General features: G+C 45.3%; 1 protein-coding gene across 2 annotated transcripts in view; it reads left to right on the top strand.

Moving 5' to 3' along the window:
- PTK2B (protein tyrosine kinase 2 beta) overlaps positions 1-18,338 on the top strand; it is a 190,601-nt gene that overhangs the window by 108,626 nt on the left and 63,637 nt on the right. For both annotated transcript variants that reach the window (XM_040427118.1, XM_040427117.1), the window contains exons 5-12: positions 2,812-2,891; positions 5,127-5,189; positions 8,470-8,524; positions 8,729-8,869; positions 10,265-10,339; positions 13,526-13,627; positions 14,263-14,380; positions 18,166-18,205. In XM_040427118.1, the coding sequence (XP_040283052.1) occupies positions 2,812-2,891; positions 5,127-5,189; positions 8,470-8,524; positions 8,729-8,869; positions 10,265-10,339; positions 13,526-13,627; positions 14,263-14,380; positions 18,166-18,205 (674 nt within the window). The remainder of the gene's footprint in view (positions 1-2,811; positions 2,892-5,126; positions 5,190-8,469; positions 8,525-8,728; positions 8,870-10,264; positions 10,340-13,525; positions 13,628-14,262; positions 14,381-18,165; positions 18,206-18,338) is intronic.

Below are 18,338 nucleotides of genomic sequence, written 5' to 3'. Positions count from 1 at the left end.
TGCTCTCCGTACTATAGTTAAGAGTTGTGGTGCCCGATGAGGACTCGGCAGTCCTCACCGTCTGAGGAAATGATCGGCACTGCACTCTTGTATACCCTTGAGAAATGAGTCTTTATTAAGAAACCACAGAACATCCGGAGCTCCCCCAGATAAACGTGGCTGATTATATACAATAACCTGACCTTTATCATTGGTAAATCTGCAGCTAAAAAATCTTAAAAGTGCAACAGGTGGATCAGCGAGGTGAGCGCAACACAAATATAAAGGGAATACTATAGAGTCCGAGTACATGGCGTGGGATGGATACTGATGGACCAGGTTCAGAAGAATAATGATGAAGGGCGAGGGGTGAATGAAGATGTAGAAAGATGAGAAAGATGAGTTTTTAGGGAGTGCCTATTAAGGACTGTTTCACACTTCCGTTGTGGCTCTCCGGTTTTGAGATCCAGCAGAGATTCTCAAAAATGGGCCAAAACTGATCAGTTTTGTCCCCATTCATTGTCAATGGAGACAGAACTGATCAGGATGCATTCCGTTCCAGTTTGTTTTTGACCGGACACAAAACGTAACAAACCAGATTCGGCATGAAAATCAATGTAAGTCAATGCTGCCTGATCCGTTTTTTTTTTGTTAGCTAAAACCAGATCTAGCCGAAACGGATGCATTAAATAGCACAGATCCGTTTAATTCCGGTTTGAGATCCTCTGCCGGATCTCAAAACCGGAATTAACGCAATTGTGAAACAGACCTAAAACTGTGGATGTTGTGAATTTACCTAATTCCTTGGAGTAGGGCGTTCCAGAGAACTGGTGCAGCTCAGGAGAAGTCTTGGAGACGGGAATGAGAGGTTCGGATTGTGGTGGATATGTTCTCGTGTAGCCACCAAATCTTCCTCTTCTGTTGCTGATAGTAATTTTGGTTATACAACTATGATTGTGGTGATTTGGATCTGGACCAGAGGAGCTATGGAGACCCTAATGATGGAGGAGAATAGACTAGTACTGCAGGAATGATGTCTGTGAAATGAATGGCCTTGAGAAGGGAATGTACGGCGCCTGCCTGGATCGCTAGGTGGAAGCGAAAATATGGACTATGCATGTGCTGTGGTGTCATAGTGCATGATACAGGAGTCCATCAGGTGGAGTCTTCCCATGGGGGGGGTGACCTGACATGTTGCACCTCAGGACAGGGAAGTGTCTTAGGAGCGCTGTATGCATGAATGAGGTTATATGTGCATTTATTTATTTTGGGTATTATGTATAATCAGCCACATTACTTGGGATCAGCGCTGGATGTTGTATGGTGCTGTTGATTTCCTTTTAGATGATCTTAGATCCCTAGCTTGGGCCCCTGTGAATGTCCCTCTGGACAACACACAGCGCCACCTGCTGGTTAATATCTTACGATACTCATGGGGGTTCAATCAATTCTAATGTATTAAGAATAACAGTTCGTGAATTTCCCGCCGTATACGGTGGCATGCAAAATTTTGGGCCCCCCTGGTCAAAATGACTGTTAAGCAAGTTCAAGATGAAATATTCTCCAAAAGGCATAAAGTTAAAGATGAGACATTCCCTTAGTATTTTAAGCAAAAACAATTTTTTATTTTCATCTTTTACATTTTCAAAATGACAAAAAAAAGAAATGGGCCCGAAGCAAAACTTTGGGCACCCTGCATGGTTAGTACCTAGTAGCAACCCCTTCGGCAAGTATTACAGCTTGTAAACTCTTTTTGTAGCCATTTTTCAACATTTTAAGCAATATCAATGTATTACATATTTTGGTTTTGTACAATTTTAGAGTGAAAAAAAAAGGAAAGGAGTACCTTGCTAAAGTATGGGAACCCAAGGAGATTTGAGCGCTCAGATAACTTTGACCGAGGTCTCAGACCTTAAATAGCCTGATAGGGTTAAGGCTTGTCTACAAACATTATTAGGAAAGGTAAGGGGATGCAAATTTCAAAGCTTTATAAATACCCAGACTTCTCTAACGTTGTCCCAAAGCACAGCAGCCATGGGTTCTTCTAAGCAGCTGCCTAACACTCTGAAAATGAAAACAGTTGAGGGGGTTGCCACCAGGTACTAACCACGCAGGGGGCCCAAAGTTTTGTTTCAGCAGCCTTTCCTTTTTTTTTGTTTTGAAAATGTAAAAGATGAAAATCAAAAAATAGCTTTATGCCTTATGGAGATCATTTAGAGAGGACCTTTCATGGGTCCAGACATTATGAAATAAGTCGCAGGTTATGTAGGGCATAGTCCATGGATGTAAGATCGCTTACTATTTTTTCTGGGCGCCGCTCTGTTCGCCCGCTGTGCCCCTCGTTCACTATTCCCGCCTGGTATGCTAATGAATAGCATCGGTACAGGGAGGAGGAGTCTGCCCTGTTTCTCAATGGGCGTCTCCTTCTCCCTGACTGTGACGCTCTCCGATGCGATTGGACAGCGCTACAGTCAGGGAGAAGGAGACGCCCATTGAGAAACAGGGCAGACTCCTCCTCCCTGTACCGATGCTATTCATTAGCATACCAGGCGGGAATAGTGAATGGGGGGCACAGCGGGCGAACGGAGCGGTGCCCAGGAAAAATAGTAAGCGATCTTACATCCATGGACTATGCCCTACATAACCTGCGACTTATTTCAATATGTCTGGACAATCTTGAACTTAATTAAATGTTCACAGTAACAGGAATTTTGACCGGGGTCCCCAAACTTTTGCATGCCACTGTGGTGCAGGGTGCTTCTTTATAGCCGGCGGGGGCCCGCTTACTGTTGGGATCAGATCCATCTGTGACACTTTTGTGTTTTTCTGCAGCTGAGGAACGACTACATGCAGCAATACGCTACCAAGGTCAGCGAAGGCATGGCGCTCCAGCTGGGCTGTCTGGAACTCAGGTACCGATCCCTATTATGTCTGATATAGGTTCACACCATCGTCAGAACCCAAACAGAACCTGGATTCATCACTAAAGACGATCTAGTTCCAGTCCGTAGTAGTCCAGGGTTCTCGTTCACGACACCATGACAGGACATGTAATTGGCGCAGTGGCATCAAATTTCCTGCAAATGAGACAGGGGTGTAATGAAGGGGCCATCTGTGTCTGGATGGTGGACAACAAAACTGTGGGAGCTGCTCGTGCTTGTCTCTACTGGTGTCTGTCTGGGCCGTCTGGAGCCTGTTCGCTGTGTGCGTGCCCTCACATAACTACCGCTCCCAATATCTCCTAACAGCATAGATAGCAGGCAATTCATCGAAGCAACCATCTAGCTTCTCCGTCCAGTGATGCTCCCCCCTCACAAAGCATGTCACCTGGGTTGGAAATATCTTCTAGTGAGCTGTAGAGGCATGTCTAGCTCCCTACTATTTTTTACCAAGAGGTACACTACCTAAAAGTGGCCTCTGAGAGCCGTTTTAAAGGGCAGAGGAAGAAGCTCTTTTACACCCTCTTGTGGTTAGACCCAGTGTCTAATTGGACAACACCTGTAATAGAAACATAGAAACATATAATGTGTCGGCAGATAAGAACCATTTGTCCCATCTAGTCTGCCCAATATACTGAATCCTATGAATAGTCCCTGGCCCTATCTTATATGAAGGATGGCCTTATGCCTATCCCATGCATGCTTAAACTCCTCCACTGTATTTGCAGCTACCACTTCTGCAGGAAGGCTATTCCATGCATCCACTACTCTCTCAGTAAAGTAATACTTCCTGATATTACTTTTAAACCTTTGCCCCTCTAATTTAAAACTATGTCCTCTTGTAGCCATTTTTCTTCTTTTAAATATTCTTTCCTCTTTTACCTTGTTGATTCCCTTTATGTATTTAGCAGTTTCTATCATATCCCCTCTGTCTCGTCTTTCTACCAAGCTATACATGTTAAGGTCCTTTAATCTTTCCTGGTAAGTTTTATCCTGCAATCCATGTACCAGTTTAGTAGCTCTTCTCTGAACTCTCTCCAAAGTATCAATATCCTTCTGGAGATATGGTCTCCAGTACTGAGCACAATACTCCAAATGAGGTCTCACTAGTGCTCTGTAGAGCGGCATGAGCGCCTCCCTCTTTCAACTGGTAATGCCTCTCCCTATACACCCAAGCATTCTGCTAGCATTTCCTGCTGCTCTGTGAAATGGTCTGCCTACCTTTAAGTCTTCTGAAATAATGACCCCTAAATCCCTTTCCTCAGATACTGAGGTTAGGACTGTATCACAAAGGTAGTAGGGAGGAATCGGGCAACTATAGGCCAGTAAGCCTGACATCAATAGTGGGGAAATTAATGGAAACCATACTTAAGTAGAGGATTGTGGAACATCTAAAATCCCATGGATTGAAAGATGAAAAACAGCATAGGTTTACTACAGGGAGATCATGTCAAACTAATCTTATTGATTTTTTTGATTGGGTGACTAAAACAATAGATGGCGGAGGTGCAGTAGACATTGCTTATCTAGACTTCAGTAAGGCTTTTGATACTGTCCCACACAGAAGGCTTATCAATAAATTGCAGTCTTTGGGCTTGGACTCCCATATTGTTGAATGGATTAGGCAGTGGCTGAGGGATAGACAACAGAGGGTTGTAGTCAATGGAGTATATTCAGACCATGGTCTTGTTACCAGTGGGGTACCTCAGGGATCTGTTCTGGGACCCATATTGTTTAATATCTTTATCAGCGAAATTACAGAAGGCCTCAAAGGTAATCATTTAGATATCTGCCTAAGAGACTTCAGTGCAGAACAAGTTTTGCATAAGGGCTCATTCAGACGACCGTATGTTTGTGTCCACCTCCGTTCCGCAATTTTGTGAAGTGGAGGCGGACCCGTTCACTTCAATGGGGCCACAAAAGACGCGGACAGCACACTGTGTACTTGCATCATACTTTCAATCCGCAGTCCTGCAATGTGGACAAGAATAGTAATTTCTGTCTATCCGTTCTGCAAAATGCGGAATGCACGCGGCCGGTATATGTGTTTTGCCGGTGTTTTATTTGTCAATGAGTGTATATAACAAAATGAAAAGGCTGCATTTCCCTTTAAATGAGGTTTGTTGTAGTCTGCTGCCATCTTCAGGACACCTGGGGAATTGCATACTGAACTAAAACTTTTGGATGGGCTCCCTTCTTGTCTTTCAGGCGATTCTACAAGGACATGCCTCACAACGCCCTGGAGAAGAGGTCCAACTTTGACTTTTTGGAGTAAGTAGATGTACGGGCTGCGGGGACATTTCAAAGGGACATTTGTTCTGTGCTGTTTGCTTTTTTTTAAATGGAAATGACAAGAAAATCTTTTTCTCTGACACAATCCGGATGTGGCCATACACCTGGTTTCTGTAGGACTTGCTGTGTGACCACAATGACTGCATTTTCCTCCTTTAATAAAAAAAATTCTAATTTGAACCTTGAAACCATACATTTCTATGTCAGCAGAGAGAACACAACCTAGAAGAAAAAGCACTAAATGATTAATACAAAAAAAAAAAAAAATAATAAAAAATGTTGGTGAATATTACGGTATATATTTTTAGAACTTTTTACTTTTTCGAGAAGAAAGCCAATAAAAATAAGCTTATAAACATGGAAAATACAAAGTATAAGAAAGTATAGTCATAAGTTTTTACATCTAATTTTAGTTGACTTTATGTTTTATTGATCAGACACAATGTATCTGCAAAAATATAATTTATTTAAAGAGGTTGTCCCCTGAAAAATTTTCTGCAGTTTTCAAACCAATGCCTGGATCTGAATACTTTTTTTTAATTGCATGTGATTACAAGTTTTGCATACCCACTGACTTATTCAATAAAATGTATCTGTGTAGCGCCACCTGCTGTTTCCCCCCCCCCCCCCTCATATTTCTCTGTTCATTTCGCGGAGTTCCATCCTTCATCTGCTTCCTGAGCTGTGATAGGGAGAGAGCTGCAGCAGAATGGACACTCCCCCCTGAGCTGAGATAGGGAGAGAGCTACAGCAGAATGGACACTCCCCCCTGAGCTGTGATAGGGAGAGAGCTGCAGCAGAATGGACACTCCCCCCTGAGCTGTGATAGGGAGAGAGCTACAGCAGAATGGACACTCCCCCCTGAGCTGTGATAGGGAGAGAGCTACAGCAGAATGGACACTCCCCCCTGAGCTGTGATAGGGAGAGAGCTGCAGCAGAATGGACACCCCCCCATCTGAGCTGTGATAAAGAAAGAGCTGCAGCAGAATGGACACTCCCCCCTGAGCTGTGATAGGGAGAGAGCTACAGCAGAATGGACACTCCCCCCTGAGCTGTGATAGGGAGAGAGCTACAGCAGAATGGACACCCCCCCCTGAGCTGTGATAAAGAGAGAGCTGCAGCAGAATGGACACTCCCCCCTGAGCTGTGATAGGGAGAGAGCTACAGCAGAATGGACACTCCCCCCTGAGCTGTGATAGGGAGAGAGCTACAGCAGAATGGACACTCCCCCCTGAGCTGTGATAGGGAGAGAGCTGTAGCAGAATGGACACTCCCCCCTGAGCTGTGATAGGGAGAGCTGCAGCAGAATGGACACTCCCCCCTGAGTTGTGATAGGGAGAGAGCTGTAGCAGAATGGACACTCCCCCCTGAGCTGTGATAGGGAGAGCTGCAGCAGAATGGACACTCCCCCCTGAGCTGTGATAGGGAGAGAGCTAAAGCAGAAAGGACACTCCCCTCTGAGCTGTGATAGGGAGAGAGCTTCAGCTGAAAGGACACTCCCCCCTGAGCTGTGATAGGGAGAGAGCTGTAGCAGAATGGACACTCCCCCCTGAGCTGTGATAGGGAGAGAGCTGTAGTAGAATGAACACTCCCCCCTGAGCTGTGAAAGGGAGAGCTGCAGCAGAAAGGACACTCCCCCCCTGAGCTGTGATAGGGAGAGAGCTGCAGCAGAATGGACCCCCCCCCCCGAGCTGTGATAGGGAGAGAGCTGCAGCAGAATGGACACTCCCCCCTGAGCTGTGATAGGGAGAGAGCTACAGCAGAATGGACACTCCCCCTGAGCTGTGATAGAGAGAGAACTGCAGCAGAAAGGACACTCCCCCCTGAGCTGTGATAGGGAGAGAGCTGCAGCAGAATGGACACCCCCCCTGAGCTGTGATAGGGAGAGAGCTGCAGCAGAAAGGACACTCCCCCCTGAGCTGTGATAGGGAGAGAGCTGCAGCAGAACGGACACTCCCCCCTGAGCTGTGATAGGGAGAGAGCTGCAGCAGAAAGGACACTGCCCCCTGAGCTGTGATAGAGAGAGAGCTGCAGCAGAAAGGACCCCCCCTTGAGCTGTGATAGGGAGAGAGCTGCAGCAGAAAGGACACCCCCCCTTTCATTGCGATAGTGAGAGAAATGCAGCAGAAAGGTGCATGCCCACTGAGCTGTGATAGGGAGATAGCTGCAGCAGAAGGGACACCGCCCCTCCAGCAGAGCAATGTATGAGGAGATCTCTGGATCCATGTGAGGTACAGGACTGGTTCTAGATTTGTTAGAAAGAGATTGTCATATACTGTATGATGTCTGATTTTAATTTTTTACATTAATCATGGGATAACCCCTTTAATATAAAGAAAAATACAATGCATTCAATATATGACATAAAATGATGCAGTTTAAGTGTATATTACATAATGTGATATAAAATCAATTAATAAAACATAATATCATGGAATATGGTATAAAATAACACAATAAAATATAAAACTAAATCTCCCGAGATGCTAGGGAGATGCAGCGGCGGTCCTGCGGGGATCAGGAGCGACGCGGGTGCTGGGGAGCCGGGGGGGGGGGGGGGGGGATCATTACAGGGGTTGGATAACCCCTTTAGGTATATGATGCAAAATAAACAAATACAATATTATAGAATGGAATATGATATATAATGTAATATAACAGATTACAAATGAATAAAATACGTTATTATGATGTAATATAATATGAAATTAATGAATAATACAAATGAGTAAGATATGATATAATGTAATACAGCATAATTTAATATAAAATAAAGTAAATGAATAAAATGTAATATACAGTAGATTATGAAGCTGGAATGTAATGTAATAGAACATAATTCAATAGGATATAACATAATTATAAATATAAAAGAATATGATATAAATAACCATAAATTTATAAAGTCATGGCTATTATTTTTTGTGAGGTCCATGGAGGAAGGGGACCCATCACGGACCTGCTTCCCCTGCCTACTTGACATTATCTGTAGGAGCCACTAGGGATGTATAGCAATACACACAATGAGCTCCACCTAGTGGTGACTGCGGGCAGCTAGATTTGTATCATTGACACAGTATATTAGGTGTAGTATATTTGGGAAAGGGCCCCCTCTGAGTGGTGATAAGTGGCCCTATAATATTTGTGTATGTCCCTCGTAGACTAAAAATGATTATGAAAAAATATATTTTCATTGGATTACTCCCAATCATGTAGAAGACCCCGTCAGCCCCGTGTCATTATATATTTCTTTTTCCAGGAAAGAAGTGGGCCTCGACCTATTCTTCCCCAGACAGATGCAGGAAAGCCTTAAGGTAAGCTGTGAAGGAGATCGGACATGCTGGGTCACACTGCTGGTATTCTACATACTGAGATATACATGTTCCTTCCTATATGTCATAACTTGTTGCACCTGGAATATAATAGTGGACCTTGATAGATGGGACTTTTTGGAGCTCCCCTTGGCCATATTCCACTGCAGCTCTATATCCTTTACCTTCTCTGGGTTTTATGTGCAGCCCAAGCAGTTCCGGAAGATGATCCAGCAGACTTTCCAGCAGTACGGCTCCTTGAGGGAGGAGGAATGTATCATGCGCTTCCTGAACACCCTCTCCAGCTTCACCTCCATCGATCAGGAGACCTACAGATGTGAACTTGCGGTGAGCATTACCGTCATGTAAATCTAGATCAATGAATCCTCCCAGATCAAGGAGGAACTGTAGGTCCTAATACACTTTACCGGGACATGTCATTTCCAAATCTGTAGTTGAGATGCAACATCACATTGCAATGGTTTACAGGGTTTTATGGGTTAAGAAAACATTGTGAAGTACCTAGAATGCATCGCTAAGTTAATAGAGGGGAGGGGGTCCTCATTCCAGTCCCCCATTTATCCGGACTTCTTTCTGGAGGACCATACATTACATAGAGAGCCAATTCATTTCAATGGGCACTGTGTCATTCTTAATTTCTCCTGTGGGAGTGCTGCAGGAGAACTGAACACTCCACCACATACCCTGGGATCGGGTGAATCCTTCTGATAGTAAGAGATTCCATATAGACTTTTATGAGGCCCTTATTTTCAAATTCGGTTCCAGGAAACCTCAAGGTCCTTGAAATGGGCAGCAAAGGTTCCGCAAGATGATGGGTGATGGTAGAAAAAGTTTGGCATAGCATTGAGAAATATCTATAATGCATTTCTAAGTTATTAGGGGCGTGTCCTCATTCCAGACCCTCATCTATTAAACAGACCTCACTCTGGAGGACCACACGTTAATGTGGAGAACCATTTGATTTCAATGGGCACTGTGTAATTCTTCATTTCTCCTGTGGGAGTGCTGCAGGAGAACCAAACACTTCACCACTACCTATCCTGGGATCAACTGGATCCTTCTAAAAGTAAGGGATTTTCCCAAAAAGACATTTCCTCAGTTCCTGGAAGCATCAAAGTTCTTGACATGAGCAGCAGGAGTTCACCAAGATGATGGGTCATGCTCATGGTAGAAGAAAGTTGGCATTAGTGCCATTTTGACACATAGGCAGATATACAATATAGTAACATACGGTCTATTCCTTACTCCCAAGAGAGACAACCTTGCCGCAAGCAAATCAGGGTCTAACGGCGCCATCTAGAGGAGATCAGCCTGTATTACATCATCTCTGTTCCTACAGCTAGAAATGTGCCCTGCATTATACAGAGATGATTACTAAGTACTAACTTGGCATCTGTCCAACATCTCACCAGGCTAATTCTGCATTTAGCTTTAATGAAGTTGGAAACCCATGACTCCGCTCTTTCAGGAACAGCACCACCCTTGTCTATAGGCCGTGCCTGGGATTGCAGTCCAACTCCACTCAAATAAATGGAGCTGGGCTGCACTACCAGAGTGCCACCATATGGCGTCTGATTAGCAGGATGCAATGCCATCTGACATGAAGGAAACAATGTTTGAACGAGAGATATACCAAGTGCCAGCTGACGACTTGTGTATCTGTAGAATGTCCATCTAATTGGATACATTGCATTCCTCAGTGATTGTCTCTTCTCTCTTTAGCAAGGATGGAGCATCATGGTGGACATGGTTATAGGACCAAAGGGAATACGACAACTTACCACCAAGGACTCCAAGGTGGGTAATTATTACTGCTAATGGATAGGATGGATTGTCAGGTCTCCCTGGGTATTTGACAATATGGCTTCTACTACTGAATATACGTCTAAAAAACAACAACACTGACTAGCCCATACCAGGATCAGAGAAATCCAGGATCTCAGGGGTTTAGTACCTCAGATAGTACCTGTTTGTTTCATGCCAAGTTCCTTACATGGTAATTGTTTGGTTTCTTAGTATTTTCAAGCTTCGCAGTTGTTTTTTGTCTCAATCCCTGGTGTCTAGTGGACCAGATAGTCCATAGTGTCTAGTGTTTTGTTATCCTAGATGATTCTTGGTGTCCAGTAGTTAAGTAGTAAAAACAATCTGTGGTATCTAGTGGTTGGGCATCCCAGATAGTCCCTGATGTCCAGTGAATGGGAGGCAAAGACAATATGTCTGTGTCACGGGTAATGGGGAAGGGGAAAACACCAGATACACACAAAAGAAATATACAACAGTCTAGGCCTCAAAAGCTAAGGAAGAGGGATGGTGACCTCTTAGTAATCCCAAGGCCTTTCCCTAACTCCTGCCAGTATGAGAAGATCCTGATGGTGTAAATGCTCTTACGCCATATACCTAGGCCCTGCTGAAACTGATGAGCCTTAGGATAGGTAGCAGGAGATGAGACAGCTGTTTCTTTCCCAGATGAAGGAACCCGCGTCTCCCTGAGGCCTAGAACAAAACAAACAAGCTCTAGCAACTCCAACAGGCAATATCAACCGCATGGTCAGCAGTGTGAGGTGGACCTAAATAGAGTCTCATCACTGATAACGAGCAGAACCTGAGGAGAGGTGAGATCCTGTCAAACAACAACATACTAAGAGGAAAACAGAGAGACCTGTCAGATAGCCTCACGTGTAGCAAGTCTATCCGATCTTCTCACCTCTGTCGCGAGAAAGACCGTGACAGTCTGGTGTCTAGTGGTTGAGTGTCACAGATCATCCCTAAAATCCAGTGACTTTGTGGCAAGATACTGTCTGATGTCTCCTGGTTGGGTGTCCCAGGTGGTCGATAGTGTCTTGTAGCTTGGTAACAAAACACTCTGGTGCCTCGTGGTCCCCGGTGTACATTAGTTTGGTGGTAAGTCATTCTAGTGTCTATGTTCAATGTTCTAGATGGTCCTAGGTGTCCAGTAACTTGGTAGCAGGATATTCTCTGGTGTCTTGTGGTTAGGTGTCAAAGATGATACCTGCTGTCTAATGGGTTTGTAACAATACTGTAAATGTGTTTTGCTTCTGCTGTTTGGTCCCAGATGGTCCCTGGTGTCTAGTGGATTTGCACAAGATTGTTTCTTCTGTCTAAAGGCTGTATTACACAGCCCGATTCTGCAGACAATTGTTTGGAAGGAAATGTTCCCTCCCAGCAATCGCCTGCGCGCTAGCGGAGGAGACCGGTGCTATTACATGCAGTGATCTCCTCCACGGCATGGGGAGGAGCGTTTGTTATGCCATCGCTCGTCCGCTGTCTAGTTATTTGCCGGCAGCATATTGTGATTGACAATATGCCGCCTGAAAATCGTGATCTTTCAGCATGTTGAAAGATCACAATTGCCTGACGAACAAGCGTTTGCTCATTCATCGGGTAATCGGCGGCAGTATTAGACTGCCAGATGATCGCTAACGAGCTTTACTACAATCGCTCGCTAGCGATCATCTGGCAGAAAATCTGCCACTGTAATACAGGTTTAAGAGTTGAGTTTCCAAGATAATCCCTGGTGTCCAGTGGACTTGTGGCAAAAACAGCATCTGGTGTTAAGGATGGGTGTCTCAGGTGGTCTCTAAAGTTCAATAGCTTGTGTCTAGTCATTGGTTGTGCCACATGTCCCCAAGTGTCCAGTAGCCTGGTGATAATCACAGTGCCTGGTGTCTAGGGGTTGCGTGTCCATGATGGTCACTTATCTGCAGTAGCTTGGTGGCATAGTACTCTCTGGTGTCTTGTGGTTCGGCTTCCCAGATGATCCCTGGTGTCCAGTGTATTGGTGGCAGACACAGTGGATTGGGTGACCCTGATGATCCTTGGTGTCTAATAGATTTGGATTTTTGAGAAGATCAGTATCTGGTGTTTAGTGGTGTCCCAGATGGTCTGAGGTGTTTAGTATTTGATCTCATTGGGTCAGGCATAGACAGACTAAGGGCTCATGCACACGAACGTATTTTCTTTCTGTGTCCATTCCGTTTTTTTTGCGGACCTTATGCGAAACCATTCACTTCAATGGGTCCGCAAAAAAAACTGAAACCACGCCGTGTGCATTCCGTTTCCGTATGTCCGCATGGCCGTTCCGGAAAAAAGTGGTGCATGTCCTATTATTGTCCGCAAATCACGGTCCGTGGCTCCATTAAAGTCAATGGGTCCGCAAAAAATTACGGAACGCCACCGTATTTCATCCGTTTTTTGCGTATCCCTGCTGTGGATTCTTAGGCCAGGCCCACATCAGTCATGTGCTTTTTTGTAACTCTTTATTGCCTAATTCTTTTGTCCGTATACGATCCGCAAAAAACGGAACACATGCGGAAACCATTCGGGTAAGTTTTGTGGCATAACGGAACGGATGTGGACTCAAAACAGAACCCCCCCCCCCAAGATACGGAACAACGAATCCGTAAAAAACGGACCGCAAAACAACAACGGTCGTGTGCATGAACCCTAAGGGCCCATTCAGACGACCGTAGGTGTCCCGTCGCCGTATATGCGGATCTGCAATACACAGGCACCGTTCCGTGTGCATTCCGCATCACGGATGCGGACCCATTGACTTAAATGGGTGCGGAAATGCGGAACGGACGTAGGGAACGGAACCCCACGGAGTGCTTCTGTGGTGTTCCATTCCGTGCTTCCGTTCCGCAAAAAGATAGAACTTGCTCTATCTTTTTGAGGAACGGACGGATGGTGGACCCATTCAAGGGAATAGGTCTGCGATCCGCATGCGGCTGCCTCACAGTCGGCGCCCGTGCATTGCGGACCACAATTTGCGGTCCACAGCACGGGCAGCACACGGTCATGTGAACAAGCCCTAACTCTGTTTTTGGAACTTCTCTGCCATAGAAGGTGCATTCATTGACTTATTACCTATTAACCCTTTCTCCCAGGAGGTTGACTATATGAATCCTTCTTGGATATTGTGCTTGGTGTGATGCATCCATTGACTCTTCTCTGTCTCTGCAGACAACGTGCTTCGCCGAGTTCAAACAGATCAAATCTATCAAGTGCTCCCTGCTGGAGGACGGACGGGCATTGCTATTACTGGGGATATCCGGCGCCCCCCAGGTAAACTCTACTGGTATTCGTCTACACCCTGTGCCTCTCCAGCCAATGTGCTGATACAACTCTCAGTGTGCTCTGCAGCCTATCCGTTACCATAGTCTGCTGACCTCTAGTGGCCAGACAGGCTAGAAGACGAATTAAGCGCATCTCGTTTTACAGCCTGCAGTATAACTGAATACTGAATAGTCATCTCTCTGTATTGCTGGTGTCAGATCAGGTGATTGGGTTATCGGGGAAGATCTGATGATGTCGCTGACTCTCTCTGGTTACATACTCCATGCAGCTGAGCTGCAATACCACACACAACCTGTGGACAGGGGTGGCACTGTTTTTGAAAGAAAGCAGACATGTTTTTTACAAGACATTTAAGTCTCCTGCCCCTCCTGTTGTTCTTCAGGTCACTCCAGTCCTCCTCTGTGTCATGTGACCTCACGTCAAGACCAGGGCATAGCTGAGGACACCAGACTAACCAACAGATTTGTAGTAATTTTGTAGTGACCCCTCTGTAGTTCCGTAGAATACGTAAGTACATACTACATAACATTGCTATAGGATACATACTCTGACATCTGCAGGTCTAGATCATATAATATTACAATACTATAATGTACAATACAATAATCTTTTGTGATTTTCAGCCGCTGGCTATCAAAACGGCATCGTTGGCGGTGGCAGAAAACATGGCCGACCTTGTCGATGGGTACTGCCGGCTACAGAACGAGTGTCAGGAATCCTTCATCTTCTATCCCGGGAAAGGTGAACTCTCCACTTCCGCCTATTGTGTGGATGTGTTAGGTTTGGGGTATATACTGTAGGAAATGCTTTTGCATTCAATTAGCAAAGTGCACATGATGGGCCATAAAGTGCATGTGCTCACTAAGGATATGGAGCTAGTGACAGATGCACCCTCTCACTGAGGATACAGAGTGAGTGACAGATACATCCTCTCACTGAGGATACAGAGTGAGTGACAGATACATCCTCTCACTGAGGATACAGAGGGAGTGACCGATGCACACTGTCACTGAGATACAGAGAGGGTGACAGATGCATGCTCTCAGGATACAGAACAAGTGACAGATGCACACTCTCACTTAGATACAGAGAGGGTGACAGATGCATGCTCTTAGGATACAGAACAAGTGACAAATGCACACTCTCACTGAGATACAGAGAGAGTGACAGATGCATGTTCTCAGGATACAGAGAGAGTAACAGATGCATGCTCTCAGGATACAGAGAGAGTGACAGATGCATGCTCTCAGGATACAGAGAGAGTGACAGATGCATGCTCTCAGGATACAGAGAGAGTGACAGATGCATGCTCTCAGGATACAGAGAGAGTGACAGATGCATGCTCTCAGGATACAGAGAGAGTGACAGATGCATGCTCTCAGGATACAGAGAGAGTGACAGATGCATGCTCTCAGGATACAGAGAGAGTGACAGATGCATGCTCTCAGGATACAGAATGAGTGACAGATGCATGCTCTCAGGATACAGAACGAGTGACAGATGCATGCTGTCACTAAAGATATGGAGCGAGTGTGAGATGTATGGTTTTACAAAGGATACAGAGAGAGTGACAGATGCACACTCTCACTGAGATACAGAGAGGGTAACAGATGCATGCTCTCAGGATAAAGAACAAGTGACAGATGCATGTTCTCAGGATACAGAACAAGTGACAGATGCACACTCTCACTGAGATACAGAGAGAGTGACAGATGCATGCTCTCAGGATACAGAGAGAGTGACAGATGCATGCTCTCAGGATACAGAACGAGTGACAGATGCACACTCTCACTGAGATACAGAGAGGGTAACAGATGCATGCTCTCAGGATAAAGAACGAGTGACAGATGCATGTTCTCAGGATACAGAACGAGTGACAGATGCACACTCTCACTGAGATACAGAGAGAGTGACAGATGCATGCTCTCAGGATACAGAGAGAGTGACAGATGCATGTTCTCAGGATACAGAGAGAGTGACAGATGCATGCTCTCAGGATACAGAGAGAGTGACAGATGCATGCTCTCAGGATACAGAGAGAGTGACAGATGCATGTTCTCAGGATACAGAGAGAGTGACAGATGCATGCTCTCAGGATACAGAGAGAGTGACAGATGCATGCTCTTAGGATACAGAACAAGTGACAGATGCATGCTCTCAGGATACAGAACGAGTGACAGATGCATGCTCTCAGGATACAGAGAGAGTGACAGATGCATGCTCTCAGGATACAGAGAGAGTGACAGATGCATGCTCTCAGGATACAGAGAGAGTGACAGATGCATGCTCTCAGGATACAGAACGAGTGACAGATGCACACTCTCACTGAGATACAGAGAGAGTGACAGATGCATGTTCTCAGGATACAGAGAGAGTGACAGATGCATGTTCTCAGGATACAGAGAGAGTGACAGATGCATGCTCTCAGGATACAGAGAGAGTGACAGATGCATGTTCTCAGGATACAGAGAGAGTGACAGATGCATGCTCTCAGGATACAGAGAGAGTGACAGATGCATGCTCTTAGGATACAGAACAAGTGACAGATGCATGCTCTCAGGATACAGAACGAGTGACAGATGCATGCTCTCAGGATACAGAGAGAGTGCCAGATGCATGCTCTCAGGATACAGAGAGAGTCACAGATGCATGCTCTTAGGATACAGAACGAGTGACAGATGCATGCTCTCAAGATACAGAGAGAGTGACAGATGCATGCTCTCAGGATACAGAATGAGTGACAGATGCATGCTCTCAGGATACAGAACGAGTGACAGATGCATGCTGTCACTAAAGATATGGAGCGAGTGTGAGATGTATGGTTTTACAAAGGATACAGAGAGAGTGACAGATGCACACTCTCACTGAGATACAGAGAGGGTAACAGATGCATGCTCTCAGGATAAAGAACGAGTGACAGATGCATGTTCTCAGGATACAGAACAAGTGACAGATGCACACTCTCACTGAGATACAGAGAGGGTAACAGATGCATGCTCTCAGGATAAAGAACGAGTGACAGATGCATGTTCTCAGGATACAGAACAAGTGACAGATGCACACTCTCACTGAGATACAGAGAGAGTGACAGATGCATGCTCTCAGGATACAGAGAGAGTGACAGATGCATGCTCTCAGGATACAGAACGAGTGACAGATGCACACTCTCACTGAGATACAGAGAGAGTGACAGATGCATGCTCTCAGGATACAGAGAGAGTGACAGATGCATGTTCTCAGGATACAGAGAGAGTGACAGATGCATGCTCTCAGGATACAGAGAGAGTGACAGATGCATGCTCTCAGGATACAGAGAGAGTGACAGATGCATGTTCTCAGGATACAGAGAGAGTGACAGATGCATGCTCTCAGGATACAGAGAGAGTGACAGATGCATGCTCTTAGGATACAGAACAAGTGACAGATGCATGCTCTCAGGATACAGAACGAGTGACAGATGCATGCTCTCAGGATACAGAGAGAGTGACAGATGCATGCTCTCAGGATACAGAGAGAGTGACAGATGCATGCTCTCAGGATACAGAGAGAGTGACAGATGCATGCTCTCAGGATACAGAACGAGTGACAGATGCACACTCTCACTGAGATACAGAGAGAGTGACAGATGCATGTTCTCAGGATACAGAGAGAGTGACAGATGCATGTTCTCAGGATACAGAGAGAGTGACAGATGCATGCTCTCAGGATACAGAGAGAGTGACAGATGCATGTTCTCAGGATACAGAGAGAGTGACAGATGCATGCTCTCAGGATACAGAGAGAGTGACAGATGCATGCTCTTAGGATACAGAACAAGTGACAGATGCATGCTCTCAGGATACAGAACGAGTGACAGATGCATGCTCTCAGGATACAGAGAGAGTGCCAGATGCATGCTCTCAGGATACAGAGAGAGTCACAGATGCATGCTCTTAGGATACAGAACGAGTGACAGATGCATGCTCTCAAGATACAGAGAGAGTGACAGATGCATGCTCTGAGGATACAGAGAGAGTGCCAGATGCATGCTCTCAGGATACAGAGAGAGTCACAGATGCATGCTCTCAGGATACAGAACAAGTGACAGATGCATGCTCTCAAGATACAGAGAGAGTGACAGATGCATGCTGTCACTAAAGATATGGAGCGAGTGGGAAATGTATGGGTTTACAAAGGATACAGAGTTAGTGACATATGCGTGTTCTCACAAATGATATGGAGTGAGTGACAGGTGCATGCTGTCACTAAGGATATAGAGCAAGTGACAGCAGTGGCACAGTTTAACTATCCATGGGCCACTGCATGTCAGTGTTTCAGGTCACAGCTACAATGTGTCACTTATAATACTGGTGTCCTATGTGGTAGAGGGGCCACTGGGTCTCTCCAGACAGCAGGGTGTGAGTGCACCCCCTATAGTTATAGTGCACCGCAGGTAATGACAGAACTGCCCGATACTACGAGTCTGTCCCATCGCTTGTGTAATTTTATGATGATTAATGAAACTTTTATATTATTTTATATCACAGAAAATGACAAACGGATCAGTCTGCCTAGAATCCCAACCCAGTAAGTAAATCCTTCACCCCTAATGCTGAAGCAGTAGAAAAATGGCGCAATCATGCCATATCCATATACCTGCGCCATATCTATCAATGGATTGTGACAATTTTTTTCAATCAGTAACTTGATATAATTACAT

Source organism: Bufo bufo, chromosome 4 (assembly GCF_905171765.1).
Source record: "Bufo bufo chromosome 4, aBufBuf1.1, whole genome shotgun sequence".
NCBI lineage: Eukaryota > Metazoa > Chordata > Amphibia > Anura > Bufonidae > Bufo > Bufo bufo.
This window is presented reverse-complemented; position numbering and strand designations above follow the sequence as displayed.